Below are 25,504 nucleotides of genomic sequence, written 5' to 3'. Positions count from 1 at the left end.
CAGAGGGGATTCTTTTTATTATTAAAGAACTTCCATGAAATATTCACAAAGGTTAATTATTTGATGTGCAGAGAGTAACTTCCAACAGGCTAATTTTTCAAACCTCCTTCAACAGTGTGGATACACGTGCTAGAATTCCATCATCTAATCCTGCATGAGATTCATGAAGTTATAAAGACATACAATTATTTGAGTTGGAAGAGACCTCTAAAGGTCATTTAGTTCAAACCTCATGCAGTGAGCAGGGATATCTTCAGATTGGTCAGGTATGTCTCAGTGAGAAAGAAAACTATCCTGTTGTTTCATTAGAGCACTGAAGGAAAAAGGTTAATAAAAATGCTATTTTGCCACCATTTTCGTATTAGAACCATACCTAACAGCTAAAGGGAAGACTAAGTTGTCCTAAGACCATAGTTTACACATTGTGGCCTGTAGATTTCTCAATTAATTCAAAGAAGCCTGTGAAAAATAACCAACACAAACAAGCCTAGTAATCAGTATGTACTGCAGAAAGTTCACATTCTCATAAAGAGAAATGTTACAGATGCACAAATAAAACAACTGCACATCAGGACATTTATCTGTCCTTTTGCTCATCTGTCAGAAGAATTCTGTTTTTCACACTGGCACAAATGTATATTTACAGCTATTCAACAATTATTTACATATTTATATATACTTACATATTTATAATAGATAATAATTGACAATATTTACAATATTTTAATTTATGTTCTATTTTATATATTTATATATTCTTATATATTTTTAATGTATTTACAACAGCTATTCATCCCATCTATCCCAACAATTTCCCCTTCAACAGCATGAAGCATATTCTGATGAGCTTGATACCAACTTTTAGTTTAATCTTTGTCATTTATAAATCACAACTCATCACTATTTCCAGTCTACACCCTCTTTTCCAGAATTCTGCAAAACAAACAAGACTCTTTTATAATTAAAACACTACTAAAACAAACAAATTAACTTCTCAAGGTAGAAGTGTTTCTAGCTGCCAACCTAGCTAGAAAACTAGAACCAGCAACAAGAAAAGTCAATAAGAAAGTGAGAAGGGAACAAGTAATCTAAAATCACAGAATCACAGAACCCCTTGAGCTGTAAAGACCTCTAAAATAATTTAGTCCAATCATTAACCCAATGAAGCCTACCAGCATGTCCCTAACTACCACATCTACGCATCTTTTAAAGATCTCTGAGGACTGAGGCTAGACCACTTCCCTGAGCAGCTGGTTCCAATGCTTGACAACTCCTTTAATGAAGAAATTTCTCCTAATATTCAATCTAAACTATTGAGAAATGTCTCTTTTGAAATCCCTCTTCACATATAATGTCAATTAGTAAATAAATACACGTCCAACACACTACCAGTAGCATGCAACCAATTTTAAACATAAAAGCCTAAATTTGCAGAGTCTTCTCTTTTTGTAATTGTTAGAACAGTTAACCAAATCAACTTACCATACAGGTACGTGAGTTTTCTCCAATGAATGAATCTCTTAGCACCTGAGTAAGTTTACTTGCTCTGAAGGGTGTGTGAGGTTTATTCCGGCCTAAGGCTCTAATGCACTCCTGAAAGAACAAATTGATTCTTTATCATGGGTTAAGTAAACATAATAAAAATGCAATTAAGAATCAGTAAATACATGCCTTATATTTGATGCACTCCCCCAAAAATATCATTAAAATGTACTGCTAAATGCTTGGATTCAATAAGCATTAGGCTTCTACTTATCATTAAGCTCAGTAGAGAGGAAACAATTTTAAAAGGATTAGAAGCCTAAAAACTGTCTCAATGTCATCCAAATTGTTTACATCTATTGTATCTAAGAACAAAACTAAACAGTGTTGATGTGAAATGTTCAGGCTTACAATTATTCCTGATTATCAGCTACAAAAGCCTGAATGAGCTACAACCTCTGCCAGCAGCAGCAGTATGGGCAGGGACATGGGTTAAGTGCACCAGTTAAAAGTACTGGCTTTGACTCTTATTTTACCACTGTCTTTCTTTACAGCTTAGAAGAAAACCAACTTTCTGAAAGCTTCCACAGGTGACAAACCAAGTAGGCATAGCTCTCTACTGGAAGCAAGCTCTCTACTCAGCACTGGAAGACACAGGAAACATTAGGTCACTCCCTGTTTTAAAATAGTCTTTATGTGAAGAAACAGGGATAAGATCTTCTGTTCCATGCCCAGAGGCAAGGGGCTACACTAATATTTGCAACTGACTGGGTTCCAGTGAGCAATACTGTATAGATGTAAATATTACGAAATTACTACAGAAGATACAACAGAACTAAGTACAACAGTGACACCAAGATACTATTAATCTAACCATCACTTCTATCCACTCAGCGCTCTAATATTGTCTAATACATTATTCTTATGCAAACAAATTTTAATTTTAAATTTTTGTATTGCTGTCATCATAATATTTTGCCTGTTAATTCCAGACTCTGCGTTTTCCTTAATAAACATCTCTTCAGATGCAAGGCATCCTTGGTGCACTTTGAAAGTATCTACACACAGAACTTCTACCACCAACCAAACTTCAATTGTATTTCAAATTAGAGCTTTGCTTTTAGCTCCACTAATAAATGGAATAGCCTACTAATAAATGGAATAGCCTTTGTGTTACTTGAATAGTTCTACAGAAGTTCAAGTAATCCTCCAGCTGCAGACATATCCTATATTGAATTACTGATATGGCAATCACCATGTTTTTTAAATATTTTAATTTAGTATAATGATTTTTAGTTTGCTTACTCCTGAAAAATTAGAATTGGTTTATCTCCTTACTAGTAAAAGATTATTGAAGGACACCACCAGCTTCTAAATTTGTAACAGGGTTTTAAAGTACATTTAGTTTTCAATACATCTCTGAAAACCAGGTAAAAAATGACAACACTACTCCCACGCAGAGACATTACAGAAATAAATTCCTGTGCCAAAATTCTGAACAGGTTAAGACAGGACTGATAACCAGAAGGAAAGAGCAAATCTTGGATTATCAACAAAGACCACTTTGTCAGAATGCATTAGTTTAACTGGTACTTGAAAATAATTTCACAGCTTCTGAATACAAACGGAAAAGGTTGTATAATGTTTTTGGGATAGATGGAAAAAGGCATACATGTCACTGAGAAACATTTATGGTTTTGTACCACCTTTTAGACCTCTGCAAGACATCAATTTGTTTTTATTTCCCCCTTCCCCAAGTAATTTGGATGAAAATCACTAGGACAGCAGCAGCAGAACTTTTTGCTATAATTAAAAAGACAAGTTATGTAAAAATTAACTGCATATATTGTATAAGCACTATCCAGTACAAAATAAATAAACTGAAAAAAAACCCCTCAAACCAAAACAGCTTTATTTAGTTACATTTGGAAATGAGTAGTAACATCAACCCAATGGTTCCTGCATTGCCTACTTCGATGTTAAAGCAGAATAGGCCAAAGTTTTGGAACTGCTCCTTCCAATTTTTCAACATGCTATAGAATTTTGTAATGACACATTATACATCACAATTTTATGATGTGTTGTGAGATCTGTTTAGTCAGATGCCAGTCTTCTCCCAAGTTTATACTGGGAATAAAAAGGTAACCACACAGATCTTGGGGTTCAGATTTTTTATATACAACCAGTGTTGGTGCTGAGCATAGTAAACCTAAGCAAACCTAACCAAAACCAGAGACAAACTCTAAGAAACTACTGTTTCTCCAGTTTGAAATCAAAAAATTACATCCTCTATTTAGACTGAGACTCTTTTAATCACTGTAAAATATCAAACAAAAAAAGCAGATGAATATTTAAGTAGTATTTCTTAGCTCTCTTTATATGTCCTGGATTGGATGTATAAAATCTGTAAAGTGACTGTATCAGACAATTTGCTATGAAGAAGGGTTGACAAAAATGGATTTCACCTTTCAAGGTTTATTTTAATTATTTGCTAGTTTTTTCTGGACATGCTGCTGTTGCTTTGCTTTAGTCAATATATTAACAGCAGTAAGTATGTTGTCAGTGTAGTATTATTTTTTATTTCAAAAAAGAAATAAATAGTGAGATCAGTAAGAGTAACTTCCTGTTAGTATTTCATATCTTGAGTAACAAAGTAAGTCATTTGCCTTCCTATTTTAGGTATATATCAGAAATGTCTACAAATTCAACCACTGGGGACTTTTAGTGTACTTGTTTTTTTGGGGTGTTTTCTTGTTTGTTTAGGGGTTTTGTTTTGTTTTTCAGTTGGTTGGTTGGTTGGTTTTGCTGGGGTGTTTTGATTTTATTTTATAAAAACTACATGTAAGTTGATAGCACAATGTTTCTGCATTGTTTTTGCTTGGGACTTACTAAGTGTTCCCTCATGCATGTAGAGGAAAAATTAATACATTGTTTTTTACTTGTCATATCAACAGATAATGTAGACAAGCAAAGCATGCAAAAACACTAGTTTTACTTGTCATTGCTATTATATGTAGGCTTCCACCTACTCCAAGGCAATAGAAACATATCAGTTACCTTGAGTGCTAAAAGGCTCTTGTTAATTTCTGCACCTTCCAGTCGCGTCTGCCTATCTGCACTCGAAGTATCTGCTCCTCTTTCATTGCCAGCCAAATCAATCAGAGAAAATTTACCATGCAATTTCCCTTTCCTTCTGAGAATAATTTGAAACACTGCATGGCTTCGAGATGAGTGCACATTTGCAGATGTCTGGCCAGATGTCCTTTAAACAAGAGACAAACAGAGAAAGACATTAACCGGAGGATCATACATGTTAAACACTAACCTCACAATGATAGGTTTTCAGGGCAGATTCCTGTATTTTCTTACATGTTGACAGAATGTCTAGCACTCTTGTGGACACTAGATATAGAACACTAATAATTGGATATACATAGTACAGTTATGCCTCTTCTTCCATCTCTTTGAATGGAAATGGAAGATTAGTAACATTTTGCCTCTCTTTCAAAATCAGATCTTCACATATTTCAGATTATCAGAAAGCTTTCATAAAAAATGCTGATGGCATTTTTATCTGATCATGCAGCAGTCTATGCTCAAGGCTAATTTTAAAAACAATGAAGCTGAAGTCTTGAAAAAAAAAAAAATTGTGCTTAACCTCTGCCAGTATGCATCAAGGCCTTTTACAGATGAAGAACCTGGCAGCACACTAGTTTTTAAATTATGTGAATTTAAGTCAGTAAGCTGCTTGCTTAATGCATGCAATTCACATCCTCTTGAACAATCAGTTATTTTTCTCTAGGAGACAGAGAAACTCTAAATGTGTCTATTTAAAACGTAGGAATATTCTTTAATTGCAGACATCATCAAAAACTCACTTGCATATGGAAAGGCATCACTACAAAGATACCCCAAAATAATCTTGTTCTTATTTTTTAACCTACTATGAAAAACTGGTGTAAGTTACAGAAGATACCTGCAGCTGTTGCCTACTTCAATAAGCTTAAGAACATCTTCAACACATTTGACTTCTCGCTCCTGTAATCCCACCACCTGGACTTGCTGTTTACCATCTTCTAACACTCTTAATTTTGTCTTCCTGTTCAACAAGTCAAAAACCTTAGGGAAGGAGGAAAACAGAACAGTTAAAAGAGGAGCTTTAAAAAAATTCCTGTTTCAAATTCCATTTCAAATAATGCAAAACATTCAATGGAAATACATGATTGGACAGGAAATGTAAAGAATTCTTTGAAATACAGCTTTTAATACAAAGAGGGAAAAATGTTTTATGTGACAAGCTCTAAATTTTGTGTAAGAGAAACTCCTTTCTCAGAAAAAGACCAGGTACTTACCTTACCACTGTAGATCTCAAAAAATGTTGCATATACTTGAAGTTCTAACTTCTTGTAGTTTGGCTTCTTTAGCATTAAAAAAACATCTCGAGCTGTGAATACATTTCCAGAATAAAAAGAAATCTCATATGTTTTCATTTAGTGATGATTCATTCATATGTAACAGTCTGTTTTACAGCACCTCATATTTTGCAAGAATGACAGACAGGGTCAGTCAACTAAGCCTAAAGCAACACAGTCTAAACTGCCATATTACACTGGAAGATGCAGAATACCCCAAAATGATAAAGAATCTGTTATTGCATTTTTGATAAGTAGTTTATATTTACATTACTGTGTAAAGGAAACATATCTAGGGATAACTTTTGATGTTACCAAAGCTCCACTGCAATGCAAAGTAAGTAAACTGTTATATATGTATGATAAAGAGTAGAAAATTTATTGATCTGAACTGTCTGCCCAAAGCCAACTGATCAATGAAGTCTCACCTGCTAGTGCATATATGCCTTTAGAACAATCTTGGTTCTTCCCCGAAAAGTCACCACCCATAGTCTACATTAAAAAAAAAAGGCAAAGAAAAAAAAGAAAAGCACCATAAAAGTCACAGAACTGTAGTTTACATATTTCTTATTTATTAGAACTCATCTAAGTGTGTCATATAAAAAAAAGATTATTGGTGACTTGTAGAACTACTTACATGGGTTTTCCCACTGCCTGTTTGTCCATATGCAAAACAAGTGGCCATTCCCCTTTCAAATATGGTCTCCACTAAGGGTCGAGCTGTAAACCTTAAATGCAAAAAAACTGTACTTAAAAAACTGAAGTACTTTAAGATGCCACTACCCCATGGAAAATTAAAATGCTAAGGCCAGAAGTGACAAAATTGATCCTCTACTTTGACAGGTCAAAGGACATTTATACTCTAATTTCTGAAGTAATACCAGCTCTAAGGTATTCAAATTTTCCAAACCATCACAAGCTATGAGGTTTCTCTCATTTGCTTTACAACAATATAATCCTTCTTTAAACCCTAAAACAATGATTTCCTTGTTTTAATGATCTAACACCCCACACTTTACTAAACAGAGTCTGGAGCTCCCTCAACATGCCAGAATAAGAAGATATTGAAGCAGGACAATGTAGCAGATAGGAATTTTGTCAATAGTAAATTTCTGCTGTAGTTTTTTTTCCTCCCCAAATCAGCTTCCAAGATTAAATTTGAAAGACAAGAGGCCGAAACAGCCTTGCACATCTGATTTTTTGAGAACATGCATCCATTAAGAAAGGGCTCAAGATAATGGATACCCAAGCTCTTAAAAATGAAAAAAATCTACTTATCTGTGAGGTATTTTTTGCTGTGTCAAAAGTATTATCTGAAATATCATTTATTTTTTCAGATAATTAATTTTATTTTAAGAAACACAGAACTATTGTTCCTACTTCAGCTGCTTATCACCATGATGTCATTGTAAATTTCAAAAGCAAAGTGTAAATTAATGGAGAGTTACATATGGAGATGAATCTCTCTGCAAAATTCTTTCTAAACTTTTTCCAGTTGTTTACACATAAATAACCTAGTAGTGACCAATAAAGAAAAAATTAATTACATAAACACTGAGATGCTACAACCTTCTTTCATTTTGCTTTCAAACACAAGATCACTTACAAAAATAATATGGGCAAGACTGAGCCATTCAGCCACAACCCAGGGTTATGTAAAGAATCTACATCTAGCTGAATCATGAATTTTCATCAAGAATACACCAAATGATTCCTGAACAGCCTTAGTCTTTCTCTCTTTGCTTTTTCTAAGTATATATGTTCTGTCTTCTCAAGAGGATATTCCCATATTTTGATGTTCTTTCTATATATAAAAATTGAAAAGACTTCACAGAGTTTATCCACCTTAGAAGCACACTCCATTACTTCTGTTTGATTGAACTTGAAACTGTTTACTTTGCTGATTTACTTAAAAGGGACTTAAATGTATCTATTTTAAAGTAAGAAAAAATACAAATATATCTTAAAATGTATTCAAAAAGGATCACACAACTGCAAATAAGACTATGGTAAAAGAGCCCAACTTTACTTTTACTATATCTTGTATTTGTAATGTTAGTCTTTCAGAAACCTGAACTCATTCTCCTTTAAAACTCCATTAAAATATCCATTCCAACTAGTGAATGTTCTTTAATATTAACAAAGATTTGCAACTCTGTGTTGTGGTTCATGGATTAAAAATACTTAAAATACAGGTTAAGCAAAATAATAACAGTAGTAATAATGGTAATAATAATGGTAGTAGAAGTAATAATAACAGAGTAGGTACTTTTCTACCTTGGACTGAACATTTTTTCAGCACAGATATACAGTAAATTTAGCATATTGGAGAAAACTGGAGCATCTTGCCACAGTATTTTTTCCCTCAGTATGACCAAGGCTCTGATGGGAGCACGTGACACCTATCTTGCTCTTATTTATGTTATTATGGAAGACCTTAAAACAGACTGCCCTTCAATAATGATCATTATTGTGCCATATGAGGTAGAATGAGAAAGACTAGAGATCTACTGTTTCAGTTTGAATACAATAATCTTAAAATATATTCCTGTATTGCCATTAATGTTTTACATAACAAATAAAAACTCTGAAAAAACTGTACAAAAACACAACATTGTATTCCAAAACCACCTCTCACATTAAACACTATGTTCACACAGATAAATAAAGGAAGGAGGGAGATTACAAGAATGGATTGTCAAGCAAGAGAATTACTTCATGCATCATCAACCAGCTGGCTCTCCCACAGCTCTTCAGTATCAAGGAAAGGAAAGATGCTACCAGCAGACAACCAGCAAAGACAAAAAGCTCCAAGGACACAGCTTTGCTGTTTACAACTCTTTTGTTAGTATTAGTTTTATAAGATTTTCCTTTCACCCCCTTCTCTAATTATAACAAGCATAAGACAGAAGTTTTTATTTCACAACCTTTTACGAATTCTTTTGCTATCCACTATCAATCAGGGCATGATCCTAACTTTGACTTCCTAGTTGTGGATTAAAAACAAGAAATAAGATACTTCTCTGTCAATACTTTTTAAGACTATTAGAAGCACTTCCCAAGCATAAGAAAAATTATATCTTCACCAAACTCCTTTTTAATTTCAACATTTCCTGCAAAAGTTTCATAATTATTTAGATGCATACTAAGATTCTGACCAATATTATGTCAGTGACTAACTACTTTGCCCTCTACTGTATGTACTTCATTTAGTGACTTGATCAAGAGAAATAGCTACTTCTAAACATGCTTTTAAAAGTGCTCTGTGAATTATTCCATACCAACAGTGGAACTGAAACAGAAGAGCAAAGAACAAAATGGAGATCCAAATATCTTTGGTCTAAGAGAGGATATGTGTCTTTGTTTTCAAATTAGAAAGATTTGGCATTTTCAGCAAAATAACTTAGCTCTATACATTTACACATTACATCAGCCAGATTGCTTCCAGAAGATAAGTTAGCTCAGGTGTCTCAGCAATACTGCAATATACACTCTCCACTCTCTCACTTTATTTGTACTCTTTTCTCACCCTGTACTGATTTGTTTCCATCTCTAAATTATCCTATATTCAAACTGCAAGCTCTTTGGTGCAAGGTCTCTCCTTTTCCACCAGTTTTCCTGATGACCAAAAGCCATGATTCAGGTTTCTCAGGTGCTGCACACACACTAATAATAAGACAATAACCTGGAAGCAAATGGAGAACTGATTACATGGCTCAAGTAATCAGCAGCTGAGGAGGCAGGCGATACTTGCTAGAGCCTGGAATGCAGCAGGGCTTGGAGGAGGACTGGGAGTAGGACTGAGGTCAGCAGAAGTGGAAATGACATTGCAGGTGAAAAATTAGGGATAAAGAGTTTAAACAAAAGTAAACAGGTAAAAGAATGGAGGTAGCAATATACCATCCAGTAACACAGAGAATAGGAATAAAGTCTAAGACCAATGTAAGTGTAACAGTTATTAGTATGGAAAAAACATGAGAAAAAAGATTCACCAAAAAAAAGCATATACACATACCTGTAAACCATTTCATTAGGAGCCGTGTCATCAAAGGCATAATCAAAACGAAAAGTTTGGTTTTCTAGGTACCTTGTTAAATCCACCTTTTGTTTTGGTTCATGTACCATCACAACATCTTTACTAGGAATTGTTATTACATCAAGGTCTTTCATTAAAGTTTCTATAAAATAAGTGAAATATATATTTAACTAACAACACATCATTATTTTTTACATTTTCCCATTGTTTACACTCTCATAACATCTCAGATAACACAGCTCCTCCAAGTAACAACACTGCAATGGATTTGGGCTTCTGATGCCTAGATAGTAATCTGCTAAGCAAGAAATTTCATTTTGGAAGTCTAGTCATGCTATCCTACCAATTGCTAGAAATTAAAGAGAGGTAAAAAGCTATTTAGACTAAAGACTATGATCATTAATTACAGCACTATCACTGTTAACTTGTTACACCTTCTGTAACACTTTTCTTGGACTTGAGGTCTTATTCCTCAGTGATTATATAGTCTTCTACAGCTCACTGCCATATCCTTTGAGTTTTTATAAATATCTTCTCTAGTGGAGAAAGCAGATGGTAGTACTATACTGCTTAGACTGTCAAACTTGAAAACATAAAGAAATTAACCTCCTTAGGATAATACATTTTATTTTAAAATTTTATCTTGATATTTTCTTTAAATTTTGCTTTCATTCCTGAGAGACATTTTCCTTTGTGCACTCCTGCTGGAACCTACAGTACATATCTTTAATATATCATTTCTTTAAAGTAAATCCTTTATAAAGATTATTTCAGCAGAATAAGCTGAAAATTATAATGATCCTTCCTGTCACTGTGACTTCAACAGTGAGATCCTAGATTATAATTACTATACAGCACTGCAATTTACTGCTAATTGTTGTATGGTATATGAGTCAGCAAAACAGAGAACCCAGTGATCCATAATATGCACAAAAATAAAGACCCTTTGTGTATAGAGTCAGGATTCACTAATGTGTCCTACTTGCATTTCTATGTAAAATTTCTTAAGGCATGCAGTTCAAGAATTTGATATGACTTTATATAAGATAGAAACCTTTTCATGAATTAACATCCTGATCAAACAGTACAATGGTTACCACTGCATTACATTACACATCAATGGAAACGCACATTCTAGTCAATGTATAATGAATTTTTCAACTGCACTGCAATAAAATGAAATGCAATTATTCTGCAGCAATCACAGATAAAAAGTAAGGAACAGTGACAAAAAGATATGTATGATGGACAATTCTTTGCACTAAAAATTTTTTAGTTTAACCAGTCAGAGGAGGATTTTTCTTAAAAAATTATTTGGAGTAAGACACTTACTTCCTCCTATCTATTTGGTATGAGAACCTGCATTCTTTGCTGATGAAAATTAGGAGTAATGTCTCTGAAACTCATCATACATTTCACAATTATAAATACATGTTACTGAACTAAAATCTCAAAGTGTCACTCTGAACATCTACTTCCTGGGAAGTCAATCCACAGAACAATTGATGCTGAGAATACCTAATGCTTTTGGTGATAATTCTTCATTTTTGAGATGACGAAACTAATTTTATTTTTTCTAATTGTAAGACTACAGAGTAGCATTTTTAATTCTTTTATACTTTCCTATGATTTCATGAGACTGTTTCTTGTGAACTGAGTATTTTCAGAAGATTCTATCATGTGGGTACAAGGTTATGCCTCCCTGCATAGATTATTTAACACCTTTTTTACTACTGTTTATTCTTAAAAATGCAAAACAGCTTTAAGCATCAAGCTCATTTTTACTTAGACATTCGTATCTCCACAAATGCCTCAAATCTACCTTTTTTATAGCTCCCAACCACTAATACCAAAGATACGCAACTTTTGCAAAATTGAATCCTACTTCTGAATTCCAACTCATGTCCCATAATGACTTGTTTTCATTTACTGCGATTTCACTTTGTCCACCTCCAGCACAGGTAGAAAGTCACATTTTTCCCAACAGCAAAAGTAAAAATGAAAGAAAAAATAGAAGCAGCAATGTGAAAGAGAAAAATAAGACAAAACCTAACTATATACAGGTACTAACATATGTATGGGAAAGGGAACATATTTCTCCCATTTTCCTCTGGGTACTTCTGACAGTACAAAAAACAATAAATGGCATCCGATGTTGTATCAGCATCAGAGTGATGCTCTTTTAAGTCCCTTCAGCTGAACAGAATATAAGAGAAAGAGAAGGGAAAAAACATCTTGCAGCACTGGATTCAGACAGGCTGCAATCCAGTAGGCATTTGTGTTCCTAAATTCCCACTGAAAGTAAAAGAGCTTCCTAGGAACTTAAAATTTCAATTTAACTAGAATTGAAAGCTGAACAGCTTTTTGTTGTTTAGTTTTGGTTTTTCTCTTAATACAGACTCTAGTCTGATGAGCAGGCAGTAAGAAAAATAGTTCAAACACTCATCACATAAAATATAAAGACATTAAGGAGTTCTTTTAGTACCTAACAGTTTTTAGTGGCATTTGATATGGTCTAGAGTAACTTTACCAGCCCTGAGCAAACAACTCCAGGGTGTATAAGTCTTCTGTTTGCCTGCAGTCCACTAGCCCTGTGAGGATGTCTAGTACAAGTTCAGGCACCAACCTTGTCATAAGATACTTCCTTGATGTCTGAATCAAAATCAATTGTAATATATATATAAATATATGAAAATATATATACAAAAACATGTATGAAAGTTTTCACTGTGTAATTCTCTGCTCAGGAAATCACCTGAAGTCAATTTCAAAATAAGTGATCCTTGAAGGATACTTCAAAATAAGTGCTCCTAATACCATGTAAGAATAGTGAAGAGATTACAACAGAATTCATTTCCAGATCAACTAAATACATCCTAGATGACCTTGGGAAAAAACCACACTCTTCCTGTGCCTCAACTCCTAATACATAAAATTGTGGCAGGTAAAGTACTTTTCTCCCCAGGTTATGACAAGTCTATGAATTTTCTAGGTTCATCAGACATATTGTCTAATGTAAGAGCTTCACCTTTGATCAGTATTTCTTGAGTTGTTTAAAACAAATAATGTTGCTATCAGAAGCAGCTTTTCAGATAAAAAATGAACAAAATCTTCAACAATCATACCTTTTTTATTGAGTGGTCGTTTTCGTACACAAACACAAATCCTGTGCTCATCAATCTGCAAAGGAAAGTCTTTCAGTGAACTATATCCCAATTCCAGTTACAAAATATTTAGCTTTATTTGACTTCTCTTTTCAGATTAAATGATTGGTTAATCATTTAAACAAAGTGAAATTTCTAAGACAGTGAGTCATCTGAACACGTAAAAACCCCTTGTGCCTGCACAGTGGCCAAGAATCCAAAAGGGAGAATCATACATTAACAAAACTCCCCACAGACAGTGATCTAATCCAACAGATCAACAAGTACTATTGCAGGACTATGCAGGCAAATCCAGCTTTAACAAGGTAAGTATGCTATTGACAGAAATTGTCACATTCTCTGATTTCCATAGAATTTGAGTCTTGATCATCTAAGGATTCCACTCCTCTGACTTGTCTGCAAACTGAAAGACTACATTACCTTCAAAAATCAAATAGTAGTCACTATGTTGAAGAGAGTTCTTCAAATAAATTTCATGGTTTTGCATGCACATCCCTTAGTATCCCAGGAAAATTTACCATACAAAGGCTGAGTGACTACTTAGTACATATTGGCATTATTTAATAGTAAAAAAATATTTAAGTAATTTAATAATAGTTTAGTAAAGTTGGACTTCCAAAACCTACTTATTTCAATATTAACAAATTACCGGAGAAATAAACCCATGTTATATTAAATACTAAAATATATTAAAATACCTATTTTTTGCATTAACGGACAGAAGTATACACGGAAAAAAAATGAAAACACACAGCAAAAACACAGAATCATAACACATTTCCATGTCGCTGGCATACTTACAGGATCTGCAGTTGTGAGTGGTCTATAATCCAAACTTCCCCTGAAATCTCTTATCATACACATAATTTCATAATTTGGGTTTGTAGCATCAACATCCTAGGAAAAAGTAAGCAACAGAATTTCTGCTATACTTTTGTTTCCAAAAAAGGCCTTAGTTAATTATCTATGAAAAAATACTGATTAACTGAATTTTTTTTCTGCAAAACACCAGAAATGTCTCTTGCAAGTTTAATATAAGTTTAATGCCTTTTTCCACTCTGATGTAGCTAATTTACTGACCATAAAGGAAACAATTATATGCTTCCCATGTCATTTTGGCTGGCATATAATAGAAAATACTTATAAATAGAGGACTCATTAATAGTGTACTCAAGAAATAGAAATTACTCCTGCCTTTGCCAGCACCTTCACACTGAAGAAACATACAGTCAACACTTCCTTATCTTAGGTATGGCACTCTGACAGATGCAGAGATACTTGACTACACAGGTACGACATACACCACAGAGGACAGTGCAGGAACCCCAGTTGCTCTAAACACAATCCTGCTGGATACAAGCCAGTTAAAGTAGCTTTGTCCTAACTATTGGTCCTGTGTTAATTTATACAGATATTTGGATGCATTGCAAATTCTTCCCAGACCCCCAACAAAGCAGAAGCAATCCCAAGGATACTCAATAGGCTACATCCAGGCTGTGATGGTTCTGGCTGGGATAGAGTTAATTTTCTCCATAGAAGAATATGGTATGCAGCTCTTCTTTGGATTTGTGCTGGAAACAGGGTTGACAATATATGGATGTTTTAGCTGCTCCTAAGTAACACACGGCAAAGTTCTTTTTTGGTCCTCACCCCACCCCACAAGCAAGGCAGTCAACACAGCCAGGACAGCTGACCCCACAACACAGGCACAGAAGATGACCCATCCTTAAACCTGGAGCAACCAATACCAGAGTGAATGGACATGTAAGAGACCATTCATGGAGCTCAGGCTGAGCCTGAGCCTACCCTGTTTTCTGCAGAACTGATTAAACAACTTCCCATCACTTCTCCCTCCAAATACCTGTTTTACAACACTTCAAGATATGCTGCTGATGCCAAACATAGCCAGCTCTGGTGCTCAGACCCTACTAAGTTTTGCATGGCTACCTCCATATGATATAAAATTTTTGAATCACAGCTGGCTGTGTACACAGTATAGGCACTCTCAGAAAGCACTGGACTTGGGTTACTAAACTGAAAGGGAGCCAGTTCATTCTCTGCGCTGGTTACAAAGTCAATCCTCACCTCAGAAAAAACTGTGTCCTGGTGATCGAAGTTGACTGCACCTTGATGTCATTCACTCTACTGAACTAAAAACTGCTGACAGTAAGTCTTCACAAAATGTTTCTTTATAACATTCAGAAAAGAGTATTGTTTATCATGGAGAAAGGATTTACCTAATATTCTTCAAGCCCTGTTTAAAGATCTTGCATACTGGAAGTCAGGGCTTGGTGAATTATTGCTGCATTTCACAACACCTTCCTCACACAAAAGTTTAAGAGGAGTGTTCACAAGAGCAACAAAAAGAAAACTTTACAAGTAACACCACTTCAAAGTATTTTAATATATAAAGCCAATAATGGTCATTCCTCACATATAAACATGTATTAATGTTTTGTGTAAACTGATGTAAATAATAAAACATAATTTTAACATAGGTGATTTTAGGTCAACTTGGAAACATCATTAAACCATGAAAAGTAAATTGTATGAATTATTTACTTGATGGTGGTAATTCCCATGTCAGCAGCAGACTGGTACTATCTCTTTTCAGACTAACACAAATGCACACGGCTGCCAACAAGATTACATTCTATACATAACAACTGGCTACCAAGCTGCTTGCATGATGAAATTACAAATGTACAGACTAGTTTAAAGAAAGAAACATTAGAAGTCACTGTTAAAACTTGAGCCTCAAATAGATCAAATAAATAAAGCATCAAAGATTATAATTAATAATGTATCATGATGTTGTATTACCTCCTGTAGAACAGACCCCTCTAAAAGTCAAAAGATTGGTTATCGTCAAAAATACATTTTCCCTAAGAAATAGCTATGATTAGTAGTTGTTCGCTAAAGAACATGCAGCAATTGAAAGCAATGATTTCTGTAGGAACAAAAAAGAGGGGGAAAACCATCTAAAATACTAGTCATGAGAGCAATCCTACCAAACACCAAAATATTTGTCAAATCTTAATTTGACAAATTTAACACTTAATTTCAAGATTATCACAGTTCAAAAAAATTTTTAAAGACTGAAAAAAGCATAATTTTGCAGATTTCTCTTGCTGATGTGTGATTTTCAGTTCAGCTAAAAATACTAACCTGAGCCCTCTTTTCTCTAAGTTCCTGCTGCTGTAACCTTCTTTTTTCACGCTTCTCTTGCAATTTTTCCACCTCTTTAACACAGTTAGATTTTCTACGTGCTTAAAGAGAAAGATATAATTTAAAAATATTTTCCATATTTACACTGTAAATGTCAATTAAACTAATGTATCAATAATTAGAATGCATCAACTATCAACTATGTTTTCAAGCTAATCTGATTAGTATAGAATCATTATGGCATTTAAATTTCTAAAATGCCTAACATTTATTAGAAAAATGCCATGGGAATGAGACTATAATTACATAAACAAAAACATATGACCTTAAAAAAATATTTGGACAGATACATGTGATCTCTTGGTTTGAATTAAAAGTAAGCCCAGAAAAATTAAAACAAAAATTGGTAAAAAAAAAGTTAAACATTACCAGAATGGTTAAAAGGAAACAAAAGAAAAACAAATTCCAAATACCAGTACAATTATGATGAAAATGAATATATGTTTTGCCACAGCTTTCTGAAAAGCTCCTCAAGGAAGCTCACAGACAACTGAGAACGTAGACCATTTGTCATTTATGGATAACAACATAATCCTAGAGAATGTACATGTAATCCCCAGAATGAAAGAGTCCTTGATACACGGTTTACATACAAGGGGGTCCAAATTCCTTTTTTGCAGCTTGAACTGGAGATATATCTGAAACACTACCATTCTGTTGAGAGGAGGAAGACTGCTCAGGAAGCTGAGGAGGTCGTGCACGTGCAGAACGAACCACTGCAAAGGAAAAGCATAAAGCTCATCTGGACATGGAGGAGTAAAGTTTCTACCCATTTCTGAAATGCTTTGTTAAGACGAGATAAAATGAGGCCCTTTCTAAACACAACAATTTACTGTGGATGAGGAGGAGCCATACTCATGGAAAGTCTCTCAATAAAAACATCTGGTATGCAGATTTTTTTATGCTAGTGCTGTACAACATGAATATTAAGTACCAATGCTGCATGTGCATATTTTTAAATCCTGCAGAATTAGTACAACTTACTATATGCACAGAATGGATCATTTACTTGGAAATATAAAGTCCTGAAGCATAAAGTGTTTCAATTTTATTTATATTGTAATTATATCCAAAAAACTAGTAAGAAATTAAGCCCTGTCGTTTCACATTCTCTAGATTGTACAAAATGTCCCAACCCCATTAAGCCTATGATCACTGGAGGAGCAAAGCAAAAGAAATTAAAGCCAGTGAAGTGCAGCACAATCTGTAAGTGGAAGAAACAAGCCTTTTTGCCTCTATACCAGAAGGGATCAGATACAATCAGTATGTCTAAACTTATGCATTGATTCTACATGTGCTAAGAATGCCAGCTCTTGAAGATGCTGTCATGTCTTTTTCCAGTGAATGCAGTGGGAGTGGTGAGCATGCAAGCCTGTGTGATAGAGATGAATGCTTTAAATTGTATTTCAAATGGCTGCTTCAACCAGCTCTGCTTCAGCTGGCCCATTTCCTGCACACACTTCTAACAGAGTGTGTCACAAGAGTACTAAAGTGAAGGTACTGGCTTTGATCAGTAGCCAGAGATGAGACTCCAAGCAAAGGCCAGCACAACACAGAAACAGGTTTTGAACAGGACAGACAAGACAAATGCCATCATTCCACGTATCATAGGATATCGAGCTTATAGTTTAAATTAACTAGACAAAATAAGACAGTGTGCTGAGAAAAGCTAAATAACAAGGTCAAAACCAAAAATATTTAGGCCAACAGTGAACAGTAAGAGGCAAGGTATACATTAAAATACAAGTTACAGGATTATTTCAAACTAAACAGATAATTTACCACAAATGACAAAATGTATGGATGTGAAGATACTCCACCAGTAAGATGCCTCATATTTAAACCACACTAGATTGGAAAAAAAACCCAAAACACTCTTGTATTTTCAATCTGCTTAATACCCCCAGAGCCCAATGGCAGAAGGGCAAAAATGGTCCCTATCAGAAGAGTCTGATCACTTGCAAGCCTACTTGTTTTCCAAGTTTAAACAGATGGACTGGAATCTAGTCTGGAGAAATGTTAGTAGACTAATGTTTGGAAGAAGAATCATCGTCATCATCACCATCATCTGTACAAGTCAGTTATGTTGAATGTAGGGGAGAAAATGAAAACAGGAAGCAGTAATTATTCTTCCACATGTTATAGATGCATTATATCTGTATTCATCCAATACATGCTTTTCACCTATTCTTCTGTGGTATTTCAGCGATTTTTTTCAGGTTTTTTCACTATTAACTGTAGAGTGACAATAAGATCTGTAGGACTTAAGTATTCTTATATTCTTGTGACTATTCACACACAGACGATTACAAAACAACAGGCTGTTAGCAAAAATAATTAAAAATTCGAAAATTTTAAAAATTCAAGGCATCTTATTTAGTGTATATTGAAACATTCAAATAAGCTGAAGACACTTATCTATGAAACGTCCATGCATGATTTACCATTGCATAATTAATTATCTTCAAACTTTGGCATCATCAGTTAATTCAGCTTAACTTTTATAATTATATATTGCTTAAACTTGCATATAAATATTATTTGTATAGTATGAATTCCTAAGTATAAAGAGGAATAATTTTAGGAATTATATACCATATCTTTTACATGTCACAGGCCTACATACCAAATGAGAAATGCAAAACTATTAAGGAATACTAGATAAACATGAGGTTAAAATGTTACCGTATTTTTTACTTCATTGAAATGGAAAGAGATAACTTTTACCTCTATTATCTCTGGCAGGAATGTCATTCTTAGAAGGTAACACAGTTCGTTGACTCTACAAAGAAAGAAGTCTCTCTTATTTGATCACCATATTATTGGAAGCATAAACTGCAGCCCAACCTCTGCTTCTTTCCAGTGAACAAAAATAACACAACATCAACAAAAGAGATTTTATTGCTGCCAAATCCCACCAGGAAAAGTGAAGGGGTGAAGGCTGATTGAACTGTCTGTAATGTTTCAGAAAATTCCAAAACCTTTTCTTTATCCTTCATTAAGACATTTAGTTATACAAATATTAGGTTCCAACTCCCTCTCTGCCAAACCTGTTCTTAAAAAAATTTTGAAATCCCTATTCACCACAAGAAAAAGAAAAGAACACTGTTTTGAAATAGCACCACACACACAAAAGTTAAAAATTCTAGCATAACATCATGTATAGAGCTACTGTAAAATTACCAAGAACATATTGCATAGATATTACGAACCTTCACAATTTTGTTTACTTTGGCTGATGAAGCAGGTGGTGGTAGTGTCTCTGGGTTAGGCTCAATATCTTCATCAGGTGCAAGATCTGGGTTAAGTGAAAATATGCTCTCTAAATCAATCTGTGAAAAAGAGGATAAAACACATTAATGACACTTGACATAAATCCTCTCTTTATCTCCTGTTATGTTTGACAATAAACAGTAATTATATTTAGTGTTTTTTAGCCAACAATTTGTTCATGCTAAGATCTGAATTATTTTCTGTCCACTAAAAACAGACTAATCTTTGGTCTTTGTAGTATTTGAAAACACATCATTCAGTAAAGGGATGAATTAAAAATGACCAATAGATAGTGTAATTTTTTAAGGTGATCAAACTAAAAGAGAAGTAGCTAGTATTACTATGGTAATTTGACAATTACTGCAAAATACGTAAGACATTCTGTAAGAATAAAAAGAACGAGATCTCAGTTACCTTAAATTTCCCAGACAGTGAAAAAGAAATAAATTGCAAAGGCCCAAAAAAATCAAACCATAGATGAAACCATGTTAAATTTATCATTTTTTTTTAAGTATTACTGACTGTCATTCAAACTTTTGTAAAATGTAAGGGAAGAGGGGCAGGATCTTAAAAATATGATTTTGTAAAAATGTTGACGAGCTTTGGTCTCTATAGACTGCTATTTCTCTTTGCTGAAGCTTTCGCAGACCTCACTGTAGACACATTATAGATTCTGTGGGTCTTCAGCTGATGAAATCTCCAGGACTTTCTCATAGCTTTTCTTTTTCCTGTGTTTTCACAAAAGCAGTAAAGTATAAAGTGCAGTCATTTCTGATATGCTTCTCCAAACTGAAACTGACTAACACGGTCCAAAATTTAAAGGAAGATGCAGTAGGAAAGTGTTACACAAAAAGACACAGTTTCATAAGAACAGCAAGGCTGGAAAATTGCTGCCAAGAATAAGTGGATAAGCAAACAAACTGGCAGTTAAATTCCTCAAGAATACAAACATGAAAATTTCTAGTTTAGCACTCCCACTAGTTTCCTGTCTGAATTGTGTATCATTCTCCCTCTTAAAATTTTCATTTTTCTACTTCTAGAAACTGGATAACAAAGTCAGCCTTTGTAATCTGGTTCAAAATCAACAGATGAAAACAACTGCCCAAAAGCTATGACACAGAGCTCAGGAATTCAAATTCACAAGAGAAAACAATTTGCTCAACATTTTCTGCACAAAACAGTCTGTAACCAAAGAATCATTAAGTAAATTAGGATTTATGTCTCATTTTTGTTTCCAGCGCAAATTCCAAGTAATATTCACATACATTACACATTTTTTAAAGTTCTAAATAAATAAGCTTACCTCTTTCCCTTTAGTATCCCCATTTTCAATCCATTCAACAGTTACACTTTCATTATCTTCATTTAGGGATGTTACCATAGCTTGGTGAATTCGGCCTAGAAAGCAAACACAAGGTGATAATTTATTAACTGGTGGAAAAAATTTCCAGATTATATTTTCATCCCTGCACTTAGTCATATAGAGAGAGGTATGAAGAAGATGGTTGAAAAAAATGAGGTGATAAATAGGTGACTGCAGGCCACACAATGTGAAGTGGCTCAGACCTGATCCACCAGTTGATGCTCTAATGGGACAGTCAGCATCCAAGAGAAAAGCACAAAGAACAGAAAATTGAGTGGTAAGTAAACAGAGCCTCTCAGGAAAACCACATCCTTGAGAACAGAAAACTCCAATACCAGAAGATTCCCAGGGTGATAAAGGCCCCTTGATGCACTTCACAAAGGCTTGTTTGCCCCCTCTTCTAGGCTGATACATCATCAGACATCTCAACACTGAAATTAAGCCCTTTGAAATTGTATTCTGATACTCATTTTTATAGGTAACAATCAGGTAGTAGTCCAACTAAAATTAAACTGCCTGGAACAATACAAACCATTATTTTAGAAAGAGCTACTTACACAGACTGCTGAGCTTGAGTTAAGATGCTTTTGCATTGACTTCTCCAGTGCAAGACCCAAAGGCAGCAAGCCCCCACAAAGTAAGATAAAACAAGTAAATTTTCAGTAGGAATAAGGATTTTTCTTCTAAAATATACAGTACACTGAATTTTTTATGGCCTCTTTCCTATGCACAGTACAGAAAAGCAACTGGAGGAGCAGGACAGCCATGCACTGACACAAAAGGATCATGACCCGAGTGTCACATTGATTTCACATCCATGCTTTGCCCTAAAGTATCAAGAACTGAGGTTTCTAAAGAACACAAATCCAAAGCAACTGCTCCTCCCACGCCCTCCTGTAATGAGGTCCATACTCTGAAGAAGTAATCCTTTGCTCCACCTACCACAAGCCACCCCCTAGGACTACTTGCAGCTCCCAAAGCATGAGTGATCATCCTGGAGCAGTTGTGCATGTGCTGCTGCTGCTGCTGTTGCTGGGCACCTGCTCAGGATAAAATGCAGCAGAATTAGCACACATGCTTCAGTCTGGACCTTCTCTGCCTGGCACTTTTTATTCTTTTCTAAAGCTATTTGTCCCCAAAATCCCCATTAGTTTTCTGCTCTGTTGATTGTTTCAACTTTGTGTTTTAGCCACTTCAGTCACAATTTGACAGTTTTCCAAAAACAAAAAAAAATAAAGGGTTTTTACAGTCTAAGCCTTCTAGGGCCTGCAGAGGGACAGAAAGAAAGAAAATGATATCCCAAATTATCACAGCTAACAGTGAGAGTAACAAATGTATAGCTTTAACATTTCTTCTATTACAAAGGCTGCCTAAACATTCACATCTAGTTAAGATTCAGTAAGAAGGGAGAATATAGGGAAGCATCACGGAAGGCAACAGTAAATCCCTGTGCTGTCTCACAGTGTGTGGAGGAAGAGACTAGGTGCAGCTCAGGCAAGGTTTAGCACTCAGGAACTTGCAGAGCAGTCGGCAGCCTTGGGCAGCATCACCTTCACATCTGCAGCACTCACCTCACCAGCAACACACATTACACATGCATTTACAGCCTCCACTCTTCTCATGGCCCAAAGCATAACAGTCACTCCCACAGTAAAGCAAGTTAAATCATTTTTTTTAACATTCGAAATAAAAAACCTCCCCTTTTTGCTTCATTGAGTTTCTCTCCTCTGGCATTTTCTTAGTTTTATTTCCCTGCCCCATGCTTTTTCTGAACAAACCATTCCATCTGGGCTTCCTGAGCACCATTCTCACTACCCTGAATACACCTCTCCATTAATATTTCAGCATTTAATAACCTCTAGGGACTTAATTTTTTGCAAAAACACTGTTGTAGAACTGTTTCAATGAGCTGTCCGGTCCTTCAGGAAAGTAGCATCAGAAGCTGCTGTCTTCCTGTAGTAATGCCACTCCTGCCTCTTCTGCAAAGAGTGTGCTGAGACCAGGCATCAAGGACACAAAAACTCTGGGAACTGGGAATTTAAGCTTACGTTGGTATAATCTTCTGCTGTTTTTTTAAGGCCTGGCCCAGCTGTCAATTCAGAATCAAGAGAAAAACTGTTGTAATAAGTCAGCTGAGACTCCATTTTCTTCATGCAGGAAAAGCCCAATCTTTATTGTATAGGTCATATTTTATAGGATTATCAGAAAGCACTCTGTCAGATCTTACTGGATGACAATACATTCACACTTAGTTCATTGGTCAGTACATGGTATTTTGAATATCAAACTTCTGTATTTTTAATTAGTTTAGATATTGTTTCCACTGATTTTCATGAGACAGATCCCTTCTTATTACAGGTGCCCTTGTATTTCAGCCACGAATAGTTTGTTGTGTTAATGAACTCTCATTCCCAAGATTGCTTTGCCTGGGAACTTGCAAACTATTATCGTTAACTGAAGCAGTAAGGCCTAATCCATATTTTATAAGACCTTTCTTTTATAACATCTTTTACCTGTCTGCAACAATAAAATGCATTTTATAAAATATCTGTTTAGTAAAACATATTCAATACAATATTCCAATAATATTTAGTATATTACCAAATCTTTAAATTTTTGAAGAAAACCACTATTCGCAGCTGAAACCTGTGACACTGTCACCGACTATTCAGCTGCGAATAGTCACAGAGCCACCATATAAATCCTACTATGTGTTTCTGTGCTGTTACTTCTGACAGAGAACAAGTAATATTTTAAAAAGGTTTCATCTTTGTCATAATGAGTGAGAAGAGATCAAAGCAGGCTGGTGAATGAACGGAAAATACCCCACACTCTAACACAGTAAGCCAGTATGCTGTAACAAAAGAATCACAATAAATCTTCCATCTCTGTGCCAGATTTAATCCCTTCCCTAGCCAAGAAAGTCAGGGCTGAAAAAACCCACAAAAACCCACATACTAACAAAAATAAAAGTTATGTCCATCTTCCAAATACTCTGAGCTTAAACTGAGAAAATGTTCACCACAGTATTTAAATTGGCAATGTACTCATACAATTTATTCCTAAAAATTCTTTGTGTTACTAGAAGTTTACATGTTATTGAAGTGCTAGATAAAGCATTTACATTTTTACAATTGCCTCTTGCTCTCTGTAAACAGTATTCCATTATATTTTTCTAGTACACAGCTGAATACAGCAGCTGGGAAATTCAGGAATGCCAGCAACCAATTAGGCTGGCAAAAACCCCGTCTAGCATATAAAGCAAGACCAAGCTACAAATGCTAAAGCGTAGGAGCCAATCAACAGAGAGTGTTTCAATACAACAACCCTAATTTCTAGTGCACTTTCAAGAGCTGGTATCAAAATTTGACATGTAAGCATGTCCATGTAAACATGAACCGGCATTATAAGCTGAAGAATTAACAAGTAATTCAAGAAGATGCACCTTAAAAACAAGAGAAGTAGAGCTGATACAACAACTCTTCACTTGGCATTTCCTTAATTTCTAGTGCCTCTCCTCACATGATTAGAATTCAGATCACAAGCAACTTTCTTTTTCTGAGAAGTTGTTCCATTTCTGTAGGGCTCCCTGTCACAGCAACAAGCCTGTCTGAGTTTAAGATGTGTTTGGACAACATTCTCAGGCACATGCTATGACTCTTGTCCTGTTCAGGGCCAGAAGTTGGGACTAGATAATCCTGACAGGCCCCTTCTAACTCAGCATACTCCATGATTCTTTGAGTCTCAAAACTAATAGAGAAGTTATTTGAAAACACAATTATTTGGGTAAGTATGTTCTGTCATACAGCATGTGACATCTGGCTAATCTCTAGTGACATGAAAATATTGCTGCCAGTACAGCAGTACAACAGAAAAATGTGTGATGCCAACACTTTACAATTACCTTAAATATACAGACATTACAATATTCTCACTCCAATCAAGTGAAAAACATCAATTCCCCATTCCCTTTCTTCCTAGCCATCTGATAAACATTTGACAAACAGAAGGAAGCAAGCATACTGATCTGATCTGATCTGCAGACACACAATATAAATATCCTCTATTGTGAAAGTTCTTACGGCAGCTAGCACATAAAGGTTCAGGAAGAACAATGAAAGCAAATAACCAGGGCTAAATCAAACATTTTAATTAACCCTTAGTCTAGGCAGCAGTGCCAACTCATTGCAAATACCAAGTGTACTGAGATCCTTACCTCTAAGCAAAAGAGAACATTTTCTGCCTGCCAAGCTTCTCCAAACCACCAGTTTTGAAGCAGAGATCAATCAGAGTAATAAACCCACAGCCCTTTCATCTTCCTACTACTTTTCAGAAACATAAGTTATCAGTCTGAAATATGGGTTGGTGTCTAAATTGCAGTTTGGACTACAGCAGTGGCTGACATGTGACAAACTCCTCTGTGTTTTCCCAAGAAATAGAGCTGGACCACACTCTTCCCCACCCACCCACATAACTGAAGAGTGTCTGCCCCAAAATATGTTGTATTCACACATCTCATGCACAAGCTTTATGAATCTTAGAAATA

The 25,504-nt window shown here is 35.1% G+C and overlaps 1 protein-coding gene across 4 annotated transcripts in view; it reads right to left on the bottom strand.

Annotated features, from left to right (window-relative positions):
* The window catches only part of KIF2A (kinesin family member 2A), a 59,651-nt gene that overhangs the window by 13,329 nt on the left and 20,818 nt on the right, over nucleotides 1–25,504 (bottom strand). For 2 of the 4 annotated variants that reach the window (XM_068177345.1, XM_068177347.1), the window contains exons 2-15: nucleotides 20,899–20,993; nucleotides 19,535–19,654; nucleotides 19,050–19,104; nucleotides 16,973–17,038; nucleotides 16,263–16,363; nucleotides 13,896–13,991; nucleotides 13,056–13,110; nucleotides 9,910–10,072; nucleotides 6,532–6,622; nucleotides 6,323–6,386; nucleotides 5,835–5,926; nucleotides 5,459–5,601; nucleotides 4,540–4,744; nucleotides 1,483–1,593 (exon numbers count right to left, since the gene is read on the bottom strand). In XM_068177345.1, coding sequence (XP_068033446.1) covers nucleotides 1,483–1,593; nucleotides 4,540–4,744; nucleotides 5,459–5,601; nucleotides 5,835–5,926; nucleotides 6,323–6,386; nucleotides 6,532–6,622; nucleotides 9,910–10,072; nucleotides 13,056–13,110; nucleotides 13,896–13,991; nucleotides 16,263–16,363; nucleotides 16,973–17,038; nucleotides 19,050–19,104; nucleotides 19,535–19,654; nucleotides 20,899–20,993 — 1,457 coding nt within the window. Of the gene's footprint in view, nucleotides 1–1,482; nucleotides 1,594–4,539; nucleotides 4,745–5,458; nucleotides 5,602–5,834; nucleotides 5,927–6,322; nucleotides 6,387–6,531; nucleotides 6,623–9,909; nucleotides 10,073–13,055; nucleotides 13,111–13,895; nucleotides 13,992–16,262; nucleotides 16,364–16,915; nucleotides 17,039–19,049; nucleotides 19,105–19,534; nucleotides 19,655–20,898; nucleotides 20,994–25,504 lie in introns of all 4 variants that reach the window. The other 2 variants (XM_068177344.1, XM_068177346.1) reach the window with 1 other exon arrangement.

Source organism: Anomalospiza imberbis, chromosome Z (assembly GCF_031753505.1).
Source record: "Anomalospiza imberbis isolate Cuckoo-Finch-1a 21T00152 chromosome Z, ASM3175350v1, whole genome shotgun sequence".
NCBI classification, from domain to species: Eukaryota; Metazoa; Chordata; class Aves; order Passeriformes; family Viduidae; genus Anomalospiza; species Anomalospiza imberbis.
This window is presented reverse-complemented; position numbering and strand designations above follow the sequence as displayed.